Below are 25,953 nucleotides of genomic sequence, written 5' to 3' on the forward strand. Positions count from 1 at the left end.
TCATTCATGGAGCTTTGTCCAATCCCTCTTGTAATTAGTCTCGACTCTTCTTGAATACAATCAGTTTTTAGACGATCAAACTTAGGAAGTTTAGATCGTGCACTTATCCCCTGAATGAATGATTCCCAAGAAGAAGGGAGACCATTGAGGGCCAACATGGTTAATTCTTTACTTTCAATTGTGTGACCAATAGAAGATAGCTGGTCTCTTAGTTCTGTTATCCTCATGAAGTATGCGGTGATAGTTTCACCCTTGATCACTTTAACATGGAGTTGTTGCTTTAATGTGAGAGCTCTACTAGTGTTATTTATCTCATACATACTTTCTAATAATTTGAACATATCTTAGGCCATTTCCAATTTTGAGATAATCGGTACAATATGGTCTTTCACTGCATCCACCAACATTTTCATAGCTTTATTGATCTTTTTCATCCATTGGGGTTTTTCACTTTCTTCATCAGGTTCTGGTAAAGCTTTCTTTACGAATTCATCTAATCCGTTGTCCCTTAAGGCAATCATGATCCTAAACTTCCAAGATACAAAGTTGGAAGCTCCTTCAAGACAATCCTCAAATCTAACACCATTCACCATTGTGATGTATAGAAGAGAGTTGAGGAATTCGAGGATATATGAAGAGAAGTCTTGCCTAAATAAATCTGATCTGATCTTTTCCTTATGCTGGCTCTGATACCATGCTAAAATGTATCAGATTTATATGTATACATAATTTTAAATTATAATATAATAATAATGAACAAATATGTGAACTGCTGTATGTGCAATGATAAAGACTGCTGAATGTTATCGCCACAATATTAATTGCTCTTGCTTATTACATCAACTGCAGATTACAATGTATAGAGTGAACGTAATTCACACACACATATTTGTCACTCCCACGGCAGCCTCTCTTTTCCACCTGTGATAGAATATCGATCTTGTATCTGTTTTTTAATAACATTATTTCCATAGCCAGCATTGTATTTATAACCGATGGTGGTCCACAAAGGAGTCACGACTCCTTGTGGAACCGACATGATTCCTCAAGGAGTCATGACTCCTATGTGGAGTCACGTCAGCAATCTTTTGACCAACCCATAACCCACGATCATATCATCGGGTTCTTTACAATCTAATCGGTCAACCAAACCGATAAATACATGCTATCATTTACAACAAATCGGTAAAGTAAATAATGAAATAATATAATTAATATTATGAATGATCAGTAACACAAGGTTGTTACTAATTATTCATAATATTGATTATAATATTAATCATAAGATTAACCGATAAATAATTGATTACATAGATAAATATATATCTATATCTGATCAGTATAATAAGGATAGATTTACAGATAAATACAAGACAAATGTCTAAGGCCGTAAGGCCAATTAGACATTTGGTTCATCCGACCGATGCTATCTATTTTAACAGTTTGTATTATGAAAGAGCTATGTCCATGTTCATTAAAGAAGTGCTTACGCATTTTTGTGATTATTTGTGTTCAAATTGTTGTGGCAAAACCTGTTAGGTTTGCCATTAAGGGAGGGTGTTGGTATATTTGTTAACGTTCACATAGTTAGTTATAGGTTTGTTAGTATTATGTGGACTATTATAATGTATTAGTTGTGTGTATATATGTTTGTTGAATTGTTAAAAACAACTCATATATTTAGAGGATTTGTTTCTTCTAAAATAGGATTTGAGAATACTGTAAATATGTAAGTCATTTGATTGCATATGAAAATATACTTTTCGTGTGCTCTCTACAAGGCATATTCATTGCCTAGAACTCTGATAAAAGATACACACTACACTATCCCTTGTTAATAAGAGTACTAAAATTAATGAAATGATGAGTCGAATATAGGCTTTAGCCTAGTAAAACTAGGTATGCCAAACCCCTGATCTGTGTATTACCCATTAAAACCCCTATGTGTTCCCCATGTCACCTATTCTATAACCCTCATATACATCGTACTATTATGGACACAAGCATATACTGTCAATTGTGTTATGCATCAATAAAAATTAAATAAAATGAACAATCATCTTTATTACACCCAAAAGAACAAGCCCCGTACATTTGGAGATAAAAAAATAATTATGGGAATGAAAAATCATATATAAAATGTGAAAAGTAAAAAAATGCCTACAATCAATTTATAATGCGATTCTATAATTATAATGACCATGATATACATCATCAATTCTATTGAAATAAACATAATCAGTATTTTAATCAGCAATAAAATATGTATAACCCAAAGTTCCCAAACTCGGAATCGGCAAGGCCAACTCGACTCGTGACTCGGCAACGACTCGGCAATGACTCGGCAAAATTAAAAAACCCTTGAAATTTAGAGATTTTTAACGATTTAAAACTTGTTTCATTCACCCATTACTGAATAAAGCTTAAAGACACTATAACATCGTCAAATAGAAGCTAATTTGATCACATACATAAACATACTGTTAGACACAATGCAACACTGAGAGGGGGGTGAATCAGTGGTTCTCAAACTTTTCCCTTTAACTACCCTATGTGTGTATACCGGTTATCAGATCTAACTGAATGCAAACTTACCGGTTAGTGGGGAGACTAATCACAAATGCATTCACACATAAAGGGACATCACATAACACCAACATATACAAGGAAAACCCAAGATGGGAAAAACTTCGGTGAGAAATGTTACTGGAGACTACTGCTCCAATCCAACCTCACAATGGAAATCTCCAATTACAATGTTTAGGGCACCAACCCAAGGAGCACCAACCCCTAATTTAGGACACCAACCCAAGGAGCACCAACCCCTGATTTAGGGCACCAACCCAAGGAGCTACAACCCCTGCACCGAGCTCCAACTCAGTGATCTTCAATAAACATAATCAATTACAAAAGTATAGCCTTGTTACAAATGAGCTTTGTAACTCTTCTACAAATCTCTCTACCGATCCTTCTCTCTTCAATCCTCTATCGGTTCTCTTCTCACTACAACAACCTTATCTCTTGCTGCAACACACTCTCTGTTGCACCTCGCTAATTCAACCTCTTCTTCTGCTTTGTTAGTTCTGCCTTCTGTCGATTCTTCTCTCTGTAGGTTCTCTTCTCTCTTTGCCACACAGTTGCTCTCCACCAGTACTACACTCTACCGGTTCTTTGCTTGCCTTCTCTGCAAACTTCTGCAATTCTTCTTCTGTCGGTTTTGTCACTACCGATTTGCTCCTCTGTCAGACTCAATGGCTGACTACCGGTTGCCTCACTATTGTCGGTTGAACACTTCAACCTTGTTCTTCCTCACACTTAGTCTCTTCTTCTTCTTCTTGTTGAGCACTTAACTGATTCTTCTAACATGCAGCAACACTCTCTCATCCAACGGCAGGATATAACGATTTTGGCTTGCATTTTATAACCTGGTTTTCCTGCCAAAAGCCAATTCAAATTTCAGGCGGTTAGGGTTTTCTCATCAACCTCGAGACAAACCAAACCCAATCAGATCTCATCCGATCTGATAGCCTGGATTGATGAACTGTAACTCATCAATCAACCCCGCCATTTTCGTGCCTTCTAGAACACGCCTTCTATTTTTAGCAATCTTCTTTTAACCTGTCAATGGATTTCTTAGTTGATCACCACAATTGGTTTTGCGGTTTCCTTCACCTTCCTCGATCTACTCAAATAATTTATGTTGAATCTCTGTTGTCCATTGACCTCGAGCCGCAAACCTCTGTTGTGCATCCCGTGAATCTCGCAGTCAACATAAATGTCGACCTATCGCCAGCTACCTCGTCGCCTGACACTTCACCGACTCAACACACCGACCTGTGCATGCATGCCACTTCATCTCCACGTGGCAACTATGTCGGCATCCACCTTGGTTTGAACATCTGTGTCGGTATGGATTGGATCACCGACCAACTCCATTACCAAGTTCCTCTACCGGGTTACTATCCCTGCCGATTAAACACTTAACCGGTCTGCTTTCAATCTTGCACTCTACTTCTCTTCCGGTGGAACACTCAACTGGTCAGCACTCTTGCTAACCTTCCTTATGCACATCTTCATCAGATGGGAGTCTTCTGCATTTGCACTTTGTTAGCATTTCAGGTGGACATACATACCCGTATACACTCTTGATGACACCATGTCATCATCCTTCAACTATTTCCATCTGAGGCATCTGCATGCCGGTTACACTCTCTATCTATAGCTGCTCAGTCTTTCCTTCTTCATTATTAGACCAGACATCATCTCAACCGGTTGGTCAAGATGACAAACCCATCACTTATTTACCTGTCCCGATACCTCAACATGCCTTCTCTATCAGTCTAGTGCATATCCCTGATTTCATGCACTTGAGGCATTCCTTTGATTCACCAGTAGATCCATTGTGAGCCATCAAACACCTGCCTTTACCCCTTCTTCCTTATCTCATAGAACTATGATGCACACTATCCATAATAGGAGATAAGCTCACCGGTGGTAGTGAATCCTTGTCTTTTGCATCCTGCAATGCACTCATGTGGCTTCCCTGTTGGTGCAGCATATCTTCAAACAAGCACATGTGATCCGGTGTGGGCACATTCATTGTCAGTCATCTCTTCACATGGTGATTGCATCTTTATCCGGTGGGAGCCCTGTTGTTCTGCATCCACACAGCATACCGGTGACCTGTACATCCTTCTCCTCCTGTGTTGATGTGATTTAGGTAACATTTTGCCTCTTCATCACAAACAACAGCTCAAGCACCTTGCTCATCCTACTTGTACACAGATCATAAGCTTGTCAGTTGGCAACTACTCACTGTCAACACAACACTTATCAGTTGACACCCTTTCCTTACTGGTGATAGACTATACCGGTAACCTGTCCATATCTTCAACACAAGTCAAACACTAACTTGTGCACTGGTGACTCCAATGGTCATTCATCTGAATGACATTCTCTTCCTTACCGGTGACCTGCAACACTTGTTGACATCAATGACTGCATATCAACAATATTCCCATACCGGTTGTCCTTCTATATCAGTTGACATCAATGACAACACAATGCCAACACATACATCCATCACATGCGTAGAAATCTAAATTGTAGCTGAAGGAAATAGAAAACATAGATATATAGAGTTATAAATGTTGTCAAATGTATATAAAATCCATGACATCAAATGTTCCCAAACATATATGTAACTGTAAACAAAAACAAGTCTATGGCTCAAGCTCTAGCTCTAGCTCATCCTCAACCTCAGCCTCAGAGTAGTTTGTCTACCTCCTACAAAGGCGTCTAAGGTAGATCCTGGATGACTGAGTAGCCATAGTCTCCGCCTGTGAGGTACCACAATGATCAACATCAGTTGTGCCTGTGCCGGAGCGTGCTCTATCCTCCTCCTTTGCCATAGCCACAGCCTCAGCCTCTCTGTCTGCCTGGTCAACCCACTCATGGTCCTCCTCAGTGAAGACGGGATCGATAGACTTAGTGATCCACTCAAACTCTGGATCGATCTCCGCTAGAGTGATCGGAGAGGAGTCAATGTCCAAAATCTGTCTGGTCGAGTCAAAACGTGACCTGCCGCGGCGCGAGTCTTGGAGCTCGGACTTGGCGAGTTTGTCCATAACTCGCATGACTCTCATGCGAGTTATGCGAAAAACTCACGAACTTCGAGTCACAAGCTACCAAAACTCGTCGAGCTTCACTTGACTCACCTCGAGACACTCACCTGACTTGCGGCGAGTTTTGATACTCTGGTATAACCATTAAACACATCCAAAATTGCAAGTTGCTCCTTAAAATGTTGATTCGCACTATTGGAGTCAACTTTATTGGAAGAAAATAACAATTCCCTTATGTCTCGTAATCAAGTGCTTGATGTTCCATGTGAATAAATAGATCAAGGTGGTTCTATTAAGTAATGGTAGTCCATACTTTAGAGGAACATTGAGCTAGTTAGGTTCAATTGCAGCATCACTCACCTCTTTTTGAAATATAAAACTTGTTTTATCATTCAAAATGATGAAATGTAAATGTCATAGCTAGATAGATCAATGCCATAAATGTGTGGGACTATCATGTTCAACTTTTTCATTTCTATCATTTCTTTGGTTCTAGGTCTGACACTATATGGTGGCATGCGAGACCCAAATGGTTAATTCATTTGACCATAGATTTCTTAACTTTTGTTGAAAACTATTCAAACTATACATTCCTGGTGTAAACTCCACACCAATGGTGTGCCTATAATTTCCTTAAATCTCTACGGGTTTCGAAATGATTGTAGAATTCTTGGCCCAAAACAATATAATTGATATTAATCAGATAATATGCACAATTATCCTATGGAACAAGTAATAGCAATGGAAATAAGAATGCCCCCATGTATTTCATGCATTGGTGATTAGATTTCAAGATGTTGTTTTGACTCTTATCAAATAGCAATAGACATAAGAATGCCACCATGTATTTCATGCATTGGTGACTAGTACCAAGTATCATTAATTTTACATGCACAATAGACTTTCAAATCAAAAAATCAGACTCACCGAAGAAACCGCAGGTTCAACTTGAGGATACTTTGAAGGTAGGGTTATCTCCAAAACATGCTCTCTAGCTCCCTCATCACTAAGACATCATAAGAAGTTATTAAAAAGATCAGTAGTCAAGATCACTAAGAGAAACCACATCAACAAAAGAAAAAATATCTTAATATAGATCTTGGAAGCAATAAAACCAGATAAAGTGGAGGAGAACCCAAACTGATAAAACCCAGACAAGTAAAGAATACAGAATCAAATAAGAAATAATCCTGAAAACATAATGTCCAATAAGAGAAATTCATGCTATTTCAGTGAAATAACAAAAGAATTGCATGATGGGATTATAAGCATGCTTAAGCTAAGGAAAATCATCCATGGTAATAATATACATTACCTTACATAGTAGGGTAATAGATTAACTGAGGTTATAGATAGCATCCAAACATGGAAGCATGCTAGATCACCTATAGAAGATCGTGAAAGCAATCTCAATACAATGATTGGCAATGCAAGCAAAACAATAACATAGGGAACCATAAAAATGAATGATTTGAACACAGATGCACCGTTTGCAAACAGGAATTGCAAGTAATATTGTACACAACTAATTTGGAAATATACCTAAATCATCAATTTTTAATTTGGGAAAAACTGATTGGGAATGATAAACCATCTTGTTATTGAGATTATCTCAACCAATATGTGTTTATGTTATGAAAAGCTGATTGTGTTAGTAAATTGTTCTCTTTGGGATAGACTCCAATCATTTGGGAGTCTATAAATCATCATATGATGCATTGATGTGAAATTACCAAAAGCATTTGCTTTGGTAAGGGTTCTGTTGTCATTCCCCTTTCTTAGAATTAAAAGAATTAATTGAGGACCAAAGGGTTCTGTTGTCATTCCCCGTTCTTAGAATTAAAAGAATTAATTGAGGACTTGTTGCCTATTCCTTATTTCTCATAGACCAAGGGATAAAATCAGGGAAAAAATTAATAAATAATATTTTAAGTTGGGCCCAGTCACTTTATTTCATGAAAGATACCAGCTTCTGGAGCAACAGATTTGTAATAATATGCTTATGAAGTAACAGATTTGTAACAATATTCTTAAGAATATCTAATCAGAGGCAATAACTCAGATTACTATCAGTCCAGGAAATTGACAATTGGTCCAATAAAAGACAGAATATTCAACAATTCTGATAATATATTTCTGCAAATTCGTTGAATCACTCTTTTAGTACATTTGTCCAGGACAACTTACAGAATATCTGAGTTCACTTGTCTAACTTCTAATCAGCTCCCGATTCAACTCTACCTGTCTCACCCTAACCAAGTCAGTCAGATTTACAAGTGCAACCTGGAACCTGTCCCTGGCAAGTATTATCAATGATGCTTGTGGTGGGAAGCGCAAGCATAAGCAATCACTCTGGACCACGAGCTGCGTGCAATCTGTAGGGACTCCACTTCGAAGCACAATATCTAATTCAGGTTCAGTCAATTTTAGGCTTCAATTCCAACAAATTGCTGCTGAAATTCCACAAGTTGTAACTCCTAGAATCTATGCCCCAAGAAGGAATACTCTTAATTTGAGGTTGAGTATGCCAAATTCAAATTTTGGTCTCCTACCACCATGGATCCTCCTGCAACAAATGCTTCATAAATCTTCATCTTCTACAAATTTTTGTCTCTAAACTTCAAGCCAAAATCACTGAAACTCAAACTGAAAGCAATAACCAGCTAAGGTGGATATTGCACCATCGAAACCAAAGCAATTGTGGAGAGTTTTACATCCTCAACAATCCATAGAAGAACTCTCCAAATTCATTCCAACATCATTTCATTGTGTGTGCACAAGCAGAATGAAAGAATGAGAGCCCAAATTCCAATTTATAAAGTTGGCAGGAAAAATGAGGGCAACACAAAATTAAAATATAATATTTTCCCTACAAAGACCTTCAATATAACTTCTAAAATCACTTTGTGTCCCCCTTGCCTAGGCATCCCCTTTTGAGGCATACTTTATAAGACATTTATCACTGTCAGTGATGTTCAATTCTCAATTCAATATGCAAGTTATATTCTAGTTTATAGTTTCTTAATCTATGTATTATCTATTTATATGATAAATCTGACTATCTTCTTTTCTATGGCAGGTGAGAGGAGCATTTATTCATTTCGATGTCCTTCTCACAAATGCTGATTGATATGTATAGCAAGCAGGGAGGATCAAGCAATACCTTGACCGGTCATGTCTTTTAGACATGACCGATCAAGACATTACTTGATCGTACCCTTTGGCTTATAGCTGTAATTACAATCGCTGTACGTTTAACAAACCGATACCAATCGGTGTATACTTAACTTAACAGCCCGATTACAATCGGTGTGTATTTACCTTGCCACCCAATTACCAATCAGTGTTTATTAGTTAATCCGATAATCATTATTGTTCACTGTTAAATATATTAAACGATATAAATTGGAATACATTGGTTAGCCCGATTAATAATCGATGATCACAGTTAATAAGATAACCGATATTAATCGGGATTCATACATTAGAATATAAACCAATATTAATCGGTATGCTATAAGATGATTATCGATAGTTAAGCATTGATTGAACTAAGTAGATTGAACATATACAAATGAAGAATGGTCATCAAATGAAGCATTAATAGCTTGAAGTTTTTCATCATAATTTATCGAAAGGATAAATGATTGAATGAGAGACTTCATTTATCTCTCATCCAATCATTTATCTTACCGAAGCTATCATGCCTTAACACTCCCTCTTAGCTAGGTAAGATAAATGAAAAACAATATATCAAGCATCACAATTCAAATGATGGTGAGTATTCTTTGCACAATCTGACTCTCTAGAAAATCATATCACCTAATCACATGATATGAAGTATCACCTAAACACGTGATACAAATGTCCATCACATCAATCTTGTGATGACAGGATATCACCTAAGCATGTGATATCAGTATTGCCTAAACATGAAATACTTAAGGATAATCATATGAGAAAGATTAAATTCTCATCTTATCCAAGTTGTGGTATGTACACTAACATCTTATACAAATGTTTTACCACAACACAATCATGGCCCATCCATGACACACCAGAGATCCAACATGATAACTGGTTTGGACATCATAAGATCGTCACCTTATAATGTCTACATGCAAGTGTTCATTATCTTGAGAGATCCTCACCTCTTAGATATGAACCCAGGGGATAAAATCCAAAATGTCCTATCATGACAAAGAAGTTTACACATTAAACATCTTATTGATATGCGAATACAGATTACAAAGCAAATTACCTTTCTATCATACCTAAACCTTTTCTGAAGTGATCAACCTTCACTCTGGAAAGAGGTTTGGTCAAAATATCTGCAGTTTAATCTCCTGTACAAACATATTCTAATTGGATCACATTCTTGTCTACCATATCTCGCACATACTGGTATGGAATCTCAATATACTTGGATCTGTCATCAAACACTGGATTTACTGATAGTTTTATGCAGCTTTGATTGTCACAATGTATAACAGTGGGTTTCATAGGCTCTCCAAACAACCCCACAAGCAACTTCCTAAGCCATACTGCCTCTCGGGCACCCATAGAAGCTGCAATATATTCAACCTCGGTGGAGCTTTGAGCTACAAAAAACTGCATTCTACTGATCCAAGATATCATGGTTGAACCTAGACTGAAGCAACACCCTGAAGTGCTTTTTCTGTCAGTCACACTTCCAGCCCAATCCGGATTTGTAAATCCATGTAGGTCTATATCAACTTTCTCATATTTGATACAAAGGTTTAGAGTACCTTGTAAGTATCTCATAATGTGTTTTACTGCAACCAGGTGTATCTCCTTAGGTTCACACATAAACTGACTTGGAGCATTAACTGCATAAGAGATATCGAGCCTTGTATTTACCAAGTACATCAGGGACCCAATCATCTGTCTGTATTGAGTAGGATCAGTGGGTTGTGACTCTGCTGCTGCTTCTTTAAGTTTATGTAAATTGGTTTCCATAGGAGAGGTCATGGGCCTATAGTTTAGCATTTTGAAACTCTTCAAAATGTCCAAGGTATACTTTCCTTGGTTTAGTATAATGTTGTTAGAATTTTGCCATACTTCCAATCCTAGGAAGTAATGAAGGAGTCTCGAGTCCTTCATATCAAATTCGTTGGATAGATCTTTCTTGCATTGATCTATAAAGTGATCATTTCCTGTGATTAATAAGTCATCAACATATAAAATCAATATTAGCATATCACCTTTATTTCTTTTGTAGTAGAGATTAAGATCTGCATCATTCTTAGAGAAGCCTAGTCCTAAGAGATAGGTGTCAATTCTTTCATACCAGGCCGTGGGAGCCTGTTTAAGCCCATATAGAGCTTTCTTGAGTCTACACATATGAGACTCTACATCATGAATTTCAAACCCTTCAGGTTGCTCTAGGTAGACTTCTTCTTAGATCTCACCATTTAGAAATGTTGTCTTAACATCCATCTGATGTATCTTCCACCCCTTTGTTGCTGCAATGGCTAGTACAGCTCTTACTGATGTATATCTGGCAACAGGTGCACCTGTTTCTTCATAATCTAGTCCTTCCCTTTGTGAGAACCCTCTAGCTACAAATCTGGCCTTGTGTTTTTCAATACTGCCATCTGCAGCATGTTTGATCTTGAAAAGACATTTAGATGAAACAACAGATTTCTTAGTTGGCCTAGGAACAATCTCAAAAACATCATTTTTCATAATGAACTGATTGAAAGATCCCTGATGGATCCCTTTTGCTAATCTGCTGTAATTTTTATTAATTTAAATTGATTTTTCCTACTTATTAATATTTTCTTTCAGAAATAGAAAGAAGTTGCAGAAGGGTTGGATTCTTTTTGTATTTTGATGATTTTTCAACAAGTAATAAATGAAGTACAAGTACATGAACAAAGTACTGAAAATGAAGTTCATATACAGCCAAAACAAATTCGATTCAAGGCAGATTTCTGAATATAAAATCAAATATTTGACCAGATGAAGATTTCCAATAATTTCAGGAAGATTGCAATCATAAATAATCCCAACCTGAATGCTGAAAGAGTAACATAACCAGGAATGAAGCTAAAGCAAGATTCCAGCCCACCAAGTGCTGCACGTGGGAAAGAAAGTGGCTGCTAGGTACAGTTGTACGGCTGCCAAGTACACCCAACTGGTTAGAAACCCCAAAACCCACGCTGAACTCTATCAGAATCGCTGAACCTCCAGAAAGACTGCCGTACAATCTCCAAGATGCTAATAGTTGCAAGCAAATCCAAACCACTATATTGGGAGCTAGGTCCCAAACATGCAAGGCATTGGGGTTGGCGTCCCAGATGCTGAAAAGCTCTTCGAGAGCCAAATCTCAAATCCAAGATGTAAAATGTGTAAAAGATAATGAGAATTAGGTCTCAACTTCCTTATAACATCTTCCCACTTAGCTCGAACCCTAAAAGTGACTCAATGGGGTGTTTAAGGTTAAAATGTTATATTTCTCATTTTAAGTTGCCAAGTGCCTAGAAAATGACCCTTTTTCAAATATAAAGAAATCCGTTCACCGAAAGGGTCTGAGACAAAAGAGGAATATTTAGAAAAGTCCAAGACCTTTCCAACGAGCTATTACACCAACGAGCTATTACACCAAGGGATACGCATCCAGATGAGGCCAAAAACCCCTCATTACTCCAAAATGGCTATAAATATAGCCTTATTTAAATAAAAAACGCTAACTTAGGAAATATTAAAAATTTAACCCAAATAGCTGCAAACTGCACAAATGACACCACGAACCAGAAAGTCAACCTGCCACCTGTCTGTGACTGAAATCGGAAATCAAGGATCCATTGGCAGTCTCATCCCTAAAATCTAGGGATGCTCCTAGAAACTAGGAAACAAACCCAAATCCTCTGAAACTGAACCCAAGGAATAATCTCAAGGAGACCCAACCCTGGGTATGGTCATAACCCCCTAAATAGTAGGGATATCCTCCATAAATGTAGGAACTGTCTCCTAAAAATAAGGAATTGCTCCAAACTGATTAACTACTGCCAGAACACCAAGTCCCAAACACTGTATAACCACACTGAGTCTCTATCCATCGTTGTCAGCCTACAAGACCCCATAATAAGCTGACTCACATGTCTCTGCTAGACAGAGCTAAAGAGGGGACATGACAGTCCTCCCCTCTTGAAGATGCTTGCCCACAAGCAACTATAATGTTGGATGTTGTAAAATGGCCTCACCCTCCCAAGTGGCATCCTCTATGGGAAGATTTTTCCAACGTACCAAATACTCACGAATCACCCTGCTTCTCAACCGCTGTTCCCTCACCTCAAGAATCTCCTCAAGAATCAAAGTCAATTTACCTTCCTTGTCCATGGGAGGCAAATCGGGTGAAACTGTAATATGCTATCCAAGGGCCTTTTTTCAGGCAAGATACATGAAACACATTATGAATTTTACTGCTTGGTGGTAACTCAACCTCATAAGCAACCTCTCCAACTCGCCTGAGTACCCGGTATGGTCCATAAAACGTGGTTTGAGCTTCTCAGCTCCCCCCCCCCCTTTAAGGGTGCTTTGCCGGTATGGCTGTAAGCGCAAGAAAACCATGTCATCCACCTCAACTGCTCTCTCAATCCTATGCCGATCAGCGTATATCTTTCGCTGATTCTGTGCATGCTGTAAATTCTCCCTGAGAGATCTCATGATATCCTGATTCTCCTGTAACCAATCCTGAGCCAAAGGAACTCTACTGTCACTCAGAGCTAAATCAATGAAGGATAATGCCTCATAGCCGTAGAGAGCTCTGAAAGGCGTCATACCAATGGACATATGGTGCGTAGTATTATAACAATACTCGCCCAAATACAACCAACATACCCATGCTTTCTGCTTCCCTGACACATAGTTACGCAAACCCACTTATTGACTATTTCGGTCTGTCCATCTATTTGAGGGTGGTAACTAGTACTAGGTGTCAACTCAGTGCCTGCTAGCCTGAAAAGTTCCTGCCAAAAGGAACTCATGAATCTGTTGTCCCTGTCACTCACTATGGTCTTGGAAAGACCATGGAGTCTAAACACCTCTCTGAAAAATAGCTCAGCCACCTAAGATGCTGTAAAATCAACTGCAATGGGAAAGAAGTGGGCGTATTTTGTTAGCCTATCCACGACCACATAGATACAATCCTTCCCTTGCACCTGAGGTAGACCTGTAATGAAGTCCATAGAAATCCCAGTCCACTTTTGTTCCGGCATAGGCAAGGGCTATAACAACCCAGCAGGATAAGTATGCTCCGACTTGTTCTGCTGACAAATCATACACTCACGGACATGCCGCAAAACATCATCTTTGAGACCCTTCCAAGAGAATCTCTCTCAAACCATTCTATAAGTCTTAACATACCCTAGATGTACTGCCGTAGGAGTATCATGGAAAGCATGCAAAATTTGTTCCTTCAACTATGAACCCGGAACAAGATAAACCCTGCCCTTGTAATAGATAATATCACCTATCACACTGTATATGTCGTCCACTATCAAACCATCCATGATCTCACAAGCATGCTGATTTTTGGAATACTCAAACAAAAGTTGAGCCTTCCAATCTGCTGAAATCTCGCTCAACGAACATAGGGCAGCAAGTGATGGTTTCCTAGAAAGTGCATCAACCACAGTATTATTCTTCCCCTTTATGAATTCGATATTGAAATCATAAGCCTGAATCTTGCTCACCCATTTTTGCTGTCGATCATTGAGCTCTGTCTGATCTAGGAAATATTTCAAACTATTGTGGTCGGTTCTTACCACAAATTTGTTGCCAACAAGATACTGTCTGAATTTGGCTAAAGCATGCATAATAGCCAACATTTCCTTATCATAGGTAGAGTACAACCTCTCATTATCTCGCAGCTTCCTGCTCTCATAGGCAATGGGATGTCTGTTCTGCATCAGCACAACTCCTATGCCCAGACCTGAAGCATCACATTCTAGGACAAATGGCTGCGAGAAATCAGGTAATGCCAAAACTGGACAAGTGCTCATGACCTCCTTGAGTCTATCAAAGACTCCCTGTGCTTGTTCTATCCATCTGAACACCCCTTTCTTTGTGAGGTTTGTCAAAGGTGCTGCCAACTGAGAGAAACCTCTCACAAATCTTCTGTAATACACACATAGACCAAGGAACCCACGTAACTCAGTAATGTTCTGAGGGCAAGGCCAATCTCGAATCGCCTAAATCTTCTCCTCATGCACCTTCACCCCATCAGCACTGATCACATGGCCCAAATATAAAACCTCCCTAAGTCCAAACTCACATTTGGATAACTTAGCAAATAGAGACTGGCTCTCCATAATGCTAAGTACCTCCTCAACATGTCTAAGATGGTCCTCCCAAGTACGACTATAAATCAATATGTCATCAAAGAACACTAGAACCGACTTCCTCAACTGCTTGTTGAAGATATGGTTCATACAGGACTGGAAAGTGGCCGGTGCATTGGTAAGGCCAAAAGGCATTACCAAAAACTCATAGTTCCCATAGTGACAAGTGTACATCCTCTGCTCGTACACGTATCTGATGGCAACCTGAACGAAGATCAATCTTAGAGAAGTAGATAGCTCCATGAAGCTCATCCAACAACTCATCAATGCGTGGAATAGGGTATCTGTTCTTGATTGTCTTCTTGTTCAAGGCTCTGTAATCTATACACATCCGTAGAGTCCCATCCTTCTTCTTAACAAGCACTACAAAAGAAGCAAAGGGGCTAGAACTAGGCCGAATGAAACCCATATCCAGCAACTCATGAATAGTCTTCTCAATTTCATCCTTATAGGCTCGAGGATGACGATATGGGGTGGTAATCACTGGCTTCACTCCATCCTCCATCTCTATACCATGCTCAAAACCCCTATCTGGAGGCACTCCAGAAGGTATGTCACCAAATACTCTCCCATGACGGTCCATCACTGACTGAATATCAACATGAAATACCCTACCATCCTGAGGTGTAGGTGTTTTGGACTTCACCAAACAATGTGTAGCCCAAATCACATCATTATGTCTAATAATATGAGAAGACACCTCCTTAGGTCCACCATCTGAAGCTACCCTCAAGATAGTCTTCTTCCCCCCAGAAAGGAACTCTAACTGCATACGGTGGTGATCAATAATGTAATGCCCAATACCCTATAACCACTACATGCCCAAGACCACATCATAATCCTCTAATGGAAGCACATAAAAATCATCGGTCAGAGTATAATCCCCCATCTGAATACTAAGTTGTGGAATCCGTTTAGTACAGCCCAAAACTGCACCATCTGCCACCTTCACTCCAAAACCACCAAACTCCTCATATTGTAATCCACGCCTCTCCACTAACTTTTGATCAATAAAGTTATGCGTGGCACCTGTGTCTACCAAGCTCATGACCCACTTGCCCTTCAGTGTACCTTTCAATCTAAAGGCATGAAATTTAGGATAACTGGAGAGGGTAGCCATAGTTACTTTGGCGGTCGCCAAAGGCTCAGGGATATCTAACTCCAACTGTGTCTGCACCTGCTCAACATCCTCCATGCTATCGTCAGTGTCAGTGTCGGGTGCCTCCTCATCCCCTAACTCAGATGTCACCTCAATCAAATGAACCTTTCCTTTACCCATACGACAGTGTCCTGGTTCCCAGGGTTCCTTACAGGAAAAGCATAACTTTTTCCTTCTCAATTCGTTCCTCGTCTCCTGATTCATCCAAGGGGGTCTAGATGATGACCCTCCTTTATTCTGTGAAGTATTGGCCTTCTTTGCAGGCCGAGAGTCCCTGAATGACTTCTTATCTACATGATAAGAAGTGGGAACGGTATCCAGTCTCAATGTCACATCAATGGCCTCCTTAAGAGTGGCCGGTTGGAAAGCACATACCAATCCCTTCAGTCTATCCTACAACCCCTCAATAAATAACATCACACTTCGCCTCTGGGGCATATCAGGTACCACAACCCCAATACGCTAGAACTCATTAATATAAACTTCTGCATGCCCAGTCTGTCTAAGATGTGCCAACTCTCTATAGTAGAGCTCTATATCCTTACGGTCAAACCGTGTAATGAGTCGTTCAATGAACTCGGCATAGGAACGTACCAAGGCGTGATCCTGGGTGACCGATCCATGGTGCCACCAATCATAGGCAATCCCGTCTAAATGCAACACAGCAAACTGAATAGCCTCACGCTCAGGCATGGGCCTCAAGAATAGATATATGTCCAGCTTGTGTACCCAAGCTCGTGCACTCGTATCACCAGAGCCATCATATGTAGCCAATGTGATCTTCCGAGTAGCTCTATTGAGGTCATAGTTTTGCTGTTGTGGTGGTCTATAACCTCGATCTCCTCTGAACCTAGCTGTATCTCTACGCTGTGCACAATACTGGGGAAGAGGGAAAACATCCCTAACCTCTAGGGGTAGGGCTCTCCACTCAGCTGTGGCTGCCAAAACTGACTCCTGGAACCCAACCTCTGGTGGATCTTCCTGTGCTGGTTGTTCACCTGGTACAAACTGAGGAAGCAAAGGTCTATCTGTAGCAGGTGTACGATGGCGTTCCCGCCTAGAGGAATGAAGGGAGCCCCCAACTGATGAATGGGACTGATGGCTATGCTAACTGCTTGCCACTGAAACTGATCTGCGCCGCCCATGTCTGCCCCTATTTCTATCCAACTCCATTCGTGCCAAGGTTTCCTGTAATCTGTCAAGTGTTTGGACTATCCTGGGCTGTGTAGTGATGAGAGTTCTCATCATCTCCCGTTCTTCATCCTCAACCCGGTTCTGTCTAGCACCCCCTTGTTCATCTACCATGCTGGGTACCTGTTCAATTCCAATCTCACGCTACTGTTGAGCTACCCTGCGTGTATAATACTTGTGTATCTCCTCTCTACCCGGAAGCATAGAATGAAATGTAACCCTAGTGTGAAAATTCCACACAAACCCTACAGGCTGGCAGGATGAGAGCTCTGATACCACTGAAAGATCCCTGATGGATCCCTTTTGCTAATCTGCTGTAATTTTTATTAATTTAAATTGATTTTTCCCGCTTATTAATATTTTCCTTCAGAAATAGACAGAAGTTGCAGAAGGGTTGGATTCTTTTTGTATTTTGATGATTTTTCAACAAGTAATAAATGAAGTACAAGTACATGAACAAAGTACTGAAAATGAAGTTCATATACAGCCAAAACAAATTCGATTCAAGGCAGATTTCTGAATATAAAATCAAATATTTGACCAGATGAAGATTTCCAATAATTTCAGGAAGATTACAATCATGAATAATTCCAACCTGAATGCTGAAAGAGTAACATAACCAAGAATGAAGCTGAAGCAAGATTCCAACCCACCAAGTGCTACACATGGGAAAGAAAGTGGCTGCCAGGTACAATCGTACGGCTGCCAAGTACACCCAACTGGTTAGAAACCCCAAACCCCACGCTAAACTCTATCAGAATCGCTGAACATCCAGAAAGAATGTAGTACAATCTCCAAGATGCTAATAGTTGCAAGCAAATCCAAACCACTATATTGGGGGATAGGTCCCAAACAGGCAAGGCATTGGGGTTGGCGTCCCAGATGCTGAAAAGCTCTTCGAGAGCCAAATCTCAAATCCAAGATGTAAAATATGTAAAAGATAATGAGAATTAGGTCTCAACTTCCTTATAACACCTTCCCACTTAGCTCGAACTCTAAAAGTGACTCAATGGGGCGTTTAGGGTTAAAATGTTATATTTCTCATTTTAAGTTGCCAAGTGCCTAGAAAATGACCCTTTTTCAAATATAAAGAAATCCGTTCACAGAAAGGGTCTAAGGCAACAGAGAAATATTTAGAAAAGTCCAAGACCTTTCCAACGAGCTATTACACCAAGGGATACGCATCCAGATGAGGCCAAAAACCCCTTATTACTCCAAAATGGCTATAAACATAGCCTTATTTAAATAAAAAACGCTAACTTAGGAAATATTAAAAATATAACCCAAATAGCTGCAAACTGCACAAATGACACCACAAACCAAAAAGTTAACCTGCCACCTGTCTGTGACTGAAGTCGGAAATCAGGGATCCACTGGCAGTCTCATCCCTAAAATCTAGGGATGCTCCTAGAAACTAGGAAACAAACCCAAATCCTCTGAAACTAAACCCAAGGAATAATCTCAAGGAGACCCAACCCTGGGTATGGTCATAACCCCCTAAATAGTAGGGATATCCTCCATAAATGTAGGAACTGTCTCCTAAAAATAAGGAACTGCTCCAAACTGATCAACTATTGCCAAAACACCAAGTCCCAGACACTGTATAACCACACTGAGTCTCTATCCATCGCAATCAGCCTACAAGACCCCATAATAAGCTGACTCACATGTCTCTGCTAGACAAAGCTAAAGAGGGGACATGACACTGATACTCTTCAAACATGGCATCCTTCCATACTTGATGTTCAAGTGCATCTAATACATTGTTTGGTTCGGCTTTAGAGAGATCATTCATAAAGGAAACATAACTAGTGAATTTATTAGGCCTTTTGCTTTCCCTGAAGGTTCCTAAAGGAGCAACAAACTTCTAAGCATCTGCTACAATTTTGGTGGCCCATAGTAGTCTTTTCTTGAGGTTTTCTCTAGGTGGGTTTTGAGTTTTACCTATAGTTTCCTCAAGATTCTCCCTATGAAGCTCAAGAGTAGGATCTTCATCTATGCTAGGGGTAGGGATATAGACCTCAGGCTCTAGTGAGCTTTGGGCTCTTTTGAGGGCTAAGTCTTCTCCAAAGATCACATCCCTACTTAGTTCAATATTCTTTTGACCAGGTATATAGATCCTGTAGGCCTTGGAGGTTTCACTATATCCTACAAGGATTCCCCTTTTTCCAGAAGGCTCTAATTTTAATCTTTTCTCCCTAGGTACATGAATATAGACAGGGCATCAAAATATCCTAAGGTGGTTGATATCTGGTTTTGATTTAATAAAGACTTCCTCAGGGGTCTTATCTTCAAGATAGGAGTGAGGACATCTGTTTTGAATATATACAGCAGTGGAAGTTGCTTCTGCCCAAAGATTGACATTTAGATTCTGATCAAGAATCATAGCTTTGGCAGCTTCAACGATTGTCCTATTTTTCCTCTCAGCTACCCCATTTTGTTGAGGATTATAAGGTATTGTTAACTCCCTCTTAATCCCTGAATTTTTACAAAAATCTTTAAATAATTCTGATGTGTATTCCCCCCCATTATCAGTTCTTAGGGTTTTAATTTTATTTCTTGAGTAGTTCTCTGTTAGTGATTTGAATTCTTTAAACCTATTGAGGATCTCTTCTGATTCTTTACATTTCAGAAAGTAGATCCAAGTTTTCTTCGAGTAGTCATCAACAAATATTACATAATACAAAAATCCACCCAAAGAAGGTACGGACATGGGTCACATACATCAGAATGAACTAACTCTAAAATTTTACTTGTTTTCCTAGTACTATTTTGAAAAGCACCCTTAGTATTTTTACCTAGGGCACATCCTTTGCATGCCCCTGAATGATATTGCTTTAACTTGGGTAGGCTTGTGACAAGGTCTCCCATTGATGATAAAGCTCTAAAATTCAGGTGGCCTAGTCTTCTATGCCAGACTTCATTAGCATCTGTAGTTTCATGGATTAGGACTAAGTTGGGCTTTGTGCATAGCTCATACAAGTAGCCTTGTCTTTGACCAATAGTTTTAGCTTTCTTGATGGATGAATTCTTTGGCCAAGCCAATACTCTATTGTCCATGAAGGTCACTCTGTATCCATTGTCCTCCAGTGTTGATATTGAGACTAGGTTTCTCTTGATGCCTAGGACATATAGTACTCCTTTAAGTTGTAATGATACACCTGACTTTAGTTTGATGGTGCAAGTTCCAACTCCTCTGATTGGATGTGTGGAGTCATCTCTGATAGTTACTTCCTCATCATTTTCCTCTTTCATGGACTCTAGCACTTCTCTGAATCCTATAATGTGTCTGGATGAGCCACTTTCGATCACCGAGGAGTTAATTTTGTTTGATGCTTGGTTTGTGAGTGTTGAATAGAGTACGTACTTCTCGAGGTCTTCTTCCCTTTTAGATTTTCCTGTTTTGGCAAATGTGGCTTCTTGTTTGGCTCTTTCTGGACATTTGGCAACATAGTGCCCAAATTTGTCACATTTGTAACATTGAATCTGTGAAAGGTCCTTTTTGAAGGTGTTCTTGCCGTGACGACCTTTTCTCTTTCTAAATTGTTTCTGCTTGCTTTTCTTGTTTGAGTTTGTAATTAGAACTTGGAGATCTTCATCTATATTCTTTTGCTTGATCCCTTTCTTATTTTGCCTTGATTCCTCTTGGAAACAGTCATGAAAATTCATCCCTCGCACTGATGCCTTGGACGAATGTTTCCCATATACTAGGCAACCCATCTAAAGCAATGAGTGTTAATTCTTTGCTTTGGATCTCATATCCAAGAGTTGCCAGTTCATCCCTTAGGGCTGATATTCACATGAAGTAGGCATTGACTAATTCTCCTTTGATCATGGCTATGTGATTTATTTCTCTTTTTAAAGCCAAGGTTCTACTAGCATTAGATATCTCAAATGCATCTTCAAGTGCTTTGAACATATAGGTTGTTTCATGTTTCCTCATGATGGGCATAATATTATTTCTCACCCCATCAACTATGATTTTGATGGCCTTTTCATTTCCCTCTCTCCAAGTTGTTTTGTCAGGTTCAGTCTCTGGTTCTACAGTTTCAGTTTTTACAAATGATTCGACTTTATTTTCTTTTAGAATCATCTGATAGCGCTAGCCATTAGAAGAATTTTGATGTTGAATATATGCTTGTTTGAATTTTCCACAAAATTGAACAGCCTCAAGCTCGATTTAACTATAGCTCTGATACCATGTAAATAATGTTCAATTCTAAATTCAATATGCAAGTTATATTCTAGTTTATAGTTTCTTGATCTATGTATTATCTATTTATATTATAAATCTAACTATCTTCTTTTCTATGGCAGGTGAGAGAAGCATTTATTGATTTCGATGTCCTCACAAATGTCGATTGATATGTATATGCAAGCAGGGAGGATCAAGCAATGCCTTGACCGGTCATGTCTTTGATCAAGACATTACTTGATCGTACCCTTTGGCTTATCGGTGTATACACCAGAATGAATACCTGAAAACCTTGACAAACTGATTAACACACGAAAATAACCAGTAATAAAAGAAACCTTGCACAACTCAGAAAATTCATAACCTCTGCATCAACACTTCATAAGAAGGATGTAAAAATAATAATCTCAGCAGGAGAAAAGATGTTTTCTCACAAACTGAAGTTACTCTTACAACTAGCACAACCTATGACCTGCAAATAATTAGAAAAACTCTTGCATAAAGGTGCTAACAGCAACACAATCACAAGGATAAAAGACATCACTTGAAACTGCATTAGCACTAAGCACACAAAAACAAGAAATCTGAGAAGGCAAAATATGTATTACTGTCAAAAGGTGTTACAAAGCTTATCAAAACTCTCTGAAACTTGTTACAAACTCCTTTCTTTCTGCAAAGAGAACTCAAAAAATTACAGTCTACAAGAAGCAAAAGGTAAGAACCCTTGAAATAATGAAGTCCTGCTCCATATATGCTTTTCAAAAAGCAGATAATGAATACAATAATCCACCTCCTCTTGGGCGAGCAGAACCAAAAAACCCACTTGGAAAGACCTGAAACAAGTCTGAAGGGGAAAGGTTGGGCCAAAAGTCAAGCCAACCCATGCTGCAACTATAAAAGCTCTTAAAAGCACCATAAATGGCCCCAAAATATCACTGACAGGCCTACAAGCCTTCATTAATGCAAAAAATATCTCCCTTTTGACTTTATCAAATAAAAATGAAAAATAATCCTATAAAGTGATTTTAAAATCTTTTACTTAATTGAATATTTATTTAATTTCCCTTTTAATATTTAAAGTCAAGATTTAATAAAATAAAGATAATAAAGTTATTTATTTAAAGTGATTAATAATTTAAATCACTTTAATAAGTTATTTTATTATCTTTATTTTATTAAATCAATAAACGTAATAAGAAAATATATTTATTAAAGTGTTTTTAAATTAATCACTTTAAATAAATATTTTCCTTACTATATTTATTAAATTTGATGACCTTTAAATATAAAAATGAAATGCAACAAATATTTATTTAAGTAAAAGATTTAAAATTCTTTAATGAATTATTTTTAATTTTACAAACCATGCCTAAAATCTTTATAAAAGATATATTTATTAAGTAATTTGTTAATATCACTTAATAAACATTAGTCATTACAAAACACTTATTAAGTGATATTAACAAATCACTTAATAAGGATATACAAGGGGAATGTAAAAAGAAATGACCCCCTAGGCATCTTTGCGTGGCATTTGGAGTTTGAAAAATAAATAAAAGACAAGGCAAAACAAATGCCTTAAGCCATCGATGCATATTTAGGAAAATTGAAAAACCTAAAAGGCATTTCCTCTCTTCATGCGATATTTTCTATCCTTCTCTGCTGCTGGAAAACTCTGTCATGAAGTAGCCGCCATGAGGGTTTGGGCGAGAATGAAGGGCATTTCTGGAAAAAATGCAGTAAATGCAAGGCAAAATTTCAATTAGGTGTTGCACAAGTGCCGCCATGAGGAATACCTTGAGGGATTTCGAGTTTCGAAACCAAGCACTCAGGCCGCCATAGGTACATGCCACATTCTGAATGTTTTGCAAATTTCTGGAAACGATTTTCTGATCTCTATGCATATTAGGGGTACCGCCATTGTTGATTTTTTGTGCAAGGGTTTGGAGGAGCCGCCATGATACAGTTTAGAGCTCAAATTGGGCTTGAAACTATCACTTTTGGTTGCATTTTTAAGACGCCATGACTGATATGTTGGCTTTATTTTCTGATTTCTGGGCGATATTTTCCCTTTTTTTGTGAACTGGGCACTGTCCTCTTTGGCCACCATACTGCTGTCTTCTAAGAACGAAAATCTGCAGATCTTTCCACCATTAATGGCGATCTCAGGTGCATATTATTTTATACCAAATAACCTGCTATTTCTGAGCATATTTTATTGGGAAAAAACTGTCAATTGGCTTTGTTGTTCGCTGTGTTTCTTTTTCTTAGCTTTAAACAGAGAAGGGTTCATCATAACTCGTATTTGGAGCTTTTCTTTTCACTCTCTCTGCTCTGCATTGATAATCTCATGAGGAATGTTGAATTCTTTCAATTGTTTCTGATAATGCATCACTTTGATATTATGTCTTTATTTTCTTTGCCAGCAACATAATCTATGACCTAATAAAGAAATCTTTCGTGGCCGCTTGGAAGTTGTAGATTTATTTGTTATGGGCTCCACAAACACTTCATTTATATAATCAAAACCAGCTGTATGCATCATCCTTAGAGAACCCGAACAACTGCTTTATGAATGCAAAAAAAATGTCACTTCCTGTGTCTTCAGCATGAATAAAAATATTCAAACCCCTCTACTACTCACTGAAGACTTCAGCAAGGCAACCATTCTCGTTTAAAACAGTATTTAGCTCTTTTCTTTTTTTAATGCAATGAATGGACTGTTTATTTGACTGTGGGATCTATTTGTGGTCTAAAGAGTGTCTTAATAATTTTCTCTGATTTTGGATAGCTGTAGCTGAAATTACTGCTCTTTAAATCTTGCAAACTTGTCTTTGTAAGCCTCTTAATTTGATACTTGACAGCAGTTGTAGGTCGGATTTTATACATTGCTATCTTCATACTATGTATATATCCATGAATGTGGCCTCCCACATGATCTGATTATATTGACTGAAAATTACCCCAAAGCCTTAATTTTGAAATGACTGCCACACTAAAATATATTCTGACTAAGATTACTATTGGACTGTTTGGTAGTCAAAACTTGCATATGACTGAGTGTGCATCTTCACTGTGTGTTCACTACAGAAACCTCTGTATATTGTCTTGAGGTTATACTCTGGTTTCAAACTATTGTAATACTTCCAATGTCTTTTCATGCATGTCCTTTGTGTAATAAGAGTGTATACTCAGTCTCTTTGTGCCTTCATAACTACTTCTGATCATTCTACTCTTAACCACCCATAACTTGTACTTTGGTTCCAGTACTTGTCATTTTGAGCCTTGTGACTGTTGAAATGTAGCTTTCTGGAACACTGTGATGGCACCTCTTTGATACTGACGCATTAAATGATGAGCTTTCCCTCCTAACTACAATTATCGTGATGATCATGCAATCTTCCTTAATTCTCCTGTACGATGGTCTTCGTGAATGAGGGCCCCTCGTTTATGACAGTATGCTGGTGCTGACATTTAGGACTCTCATGTTCCTATCAGCCTATTGCCATGAGCGATAGGTACTCCTTTATTGTGACCACCGTAGGAGACGGGTAAGGATTCACAGGTGTCATAATAATCTGTCCTTAATGTCATACATGCTGAGCTCAACCCTCGTGGGAGCCCATTTTTCCCACATGCTGATATTTAAATGAAGTAATCAGAGATAAAACTTTACCTGTATAATGATTGGACTGGTGTAATGGATTGTAGGAGTGGATTGTGCATGCATTGATGATGTATATGCAAGGATATGGTATCCCGAGCTCTAATACAATTCTCTTATCTTCTTGCAGACACTTGGAGCAGTAGGGGACTTCTACGAAGGAGTTGGATATGAAGCTACTCAACTGCAGGGGGGTTCGTCATTATGAGGCAATGACAGATCCCTTATCTTTGTTTATATTTTGTTTTTACATGCATCATTTTCTTGTATAATGCATCATAGGTAATCATTCCCACGGCTTGTGTGGGAGCATCTCATTTAACATTTATGAATAAAGAAAAATGCCTTTTCAAAAATGCAATGTTGTATGGTTCTTGATTGGTTGTGAACACTTGCATTTACTTGGAACTCTTTTTGGCATTCTATAGTATCTCTTGGCAAAACACAAACAACAGACATGTCCCCTTAAAACTATAAAACTTGAACAGCTCCACCTAATTGAGCTGGAGAATGAAAATGGGTAACAATCATCAAATGAAGGATTAATAGCTTGAAGTTTTTCATCATAATTTATCGATAGGATAAATGATTGAATGAGAGACTTCATTTATCTCTCATTCAATCATTTATCTTACCGAAGCTATCATGCATTAACAATCACTTAAGTTATAAAATAAAAGTTACCTTTTTGTTAACTCAAGTGAAAAATAAAAAATATTATTCTCATCAACTTAGAAACTTTGCCAAGGAAT

General features: G+C 38.5%; 1 protein-coding gene across 3 annotated transcripts in view; it reads right to left on the minus strand.

Moving 5' to 3' along the window:
- Nucleotides 1-25,953, minus strand: part of LOC131039553 (uncharacterized) — a 183,683-nt gene that overhangs the window by 77,959 nt on the left and 79,771 nt on the right. For all 3 annotated transcript variants that reach the window (XM_057972342.2, XM_057972343.2, XM_057972341.2), the window contains exon 6: nt 6,552-6,630. In XM_057972342.2, coding sequence (XP_057828325.2) covers nt 6,552-6,630 — 79 coding nt within the window. The remainder of the gene's footprint in view (nt 1-6,551; nt 6,631-25,953) is intronic.

Source organism: Cryptomeria japonica, chromosome 5 (genome assembly GCF_030272615.1).
Source record: "Cryptomeria japonica chromosome 5, Sugi_1.0, whole genome shotgun sequence".
NCBI classification, from domain to species: Eukaryota; Viridiplantae; Streptophyta; class Pinopsida; order Cupressales; family Cupressaceae; genus Cryptomeria; species Cryptomeria japonica.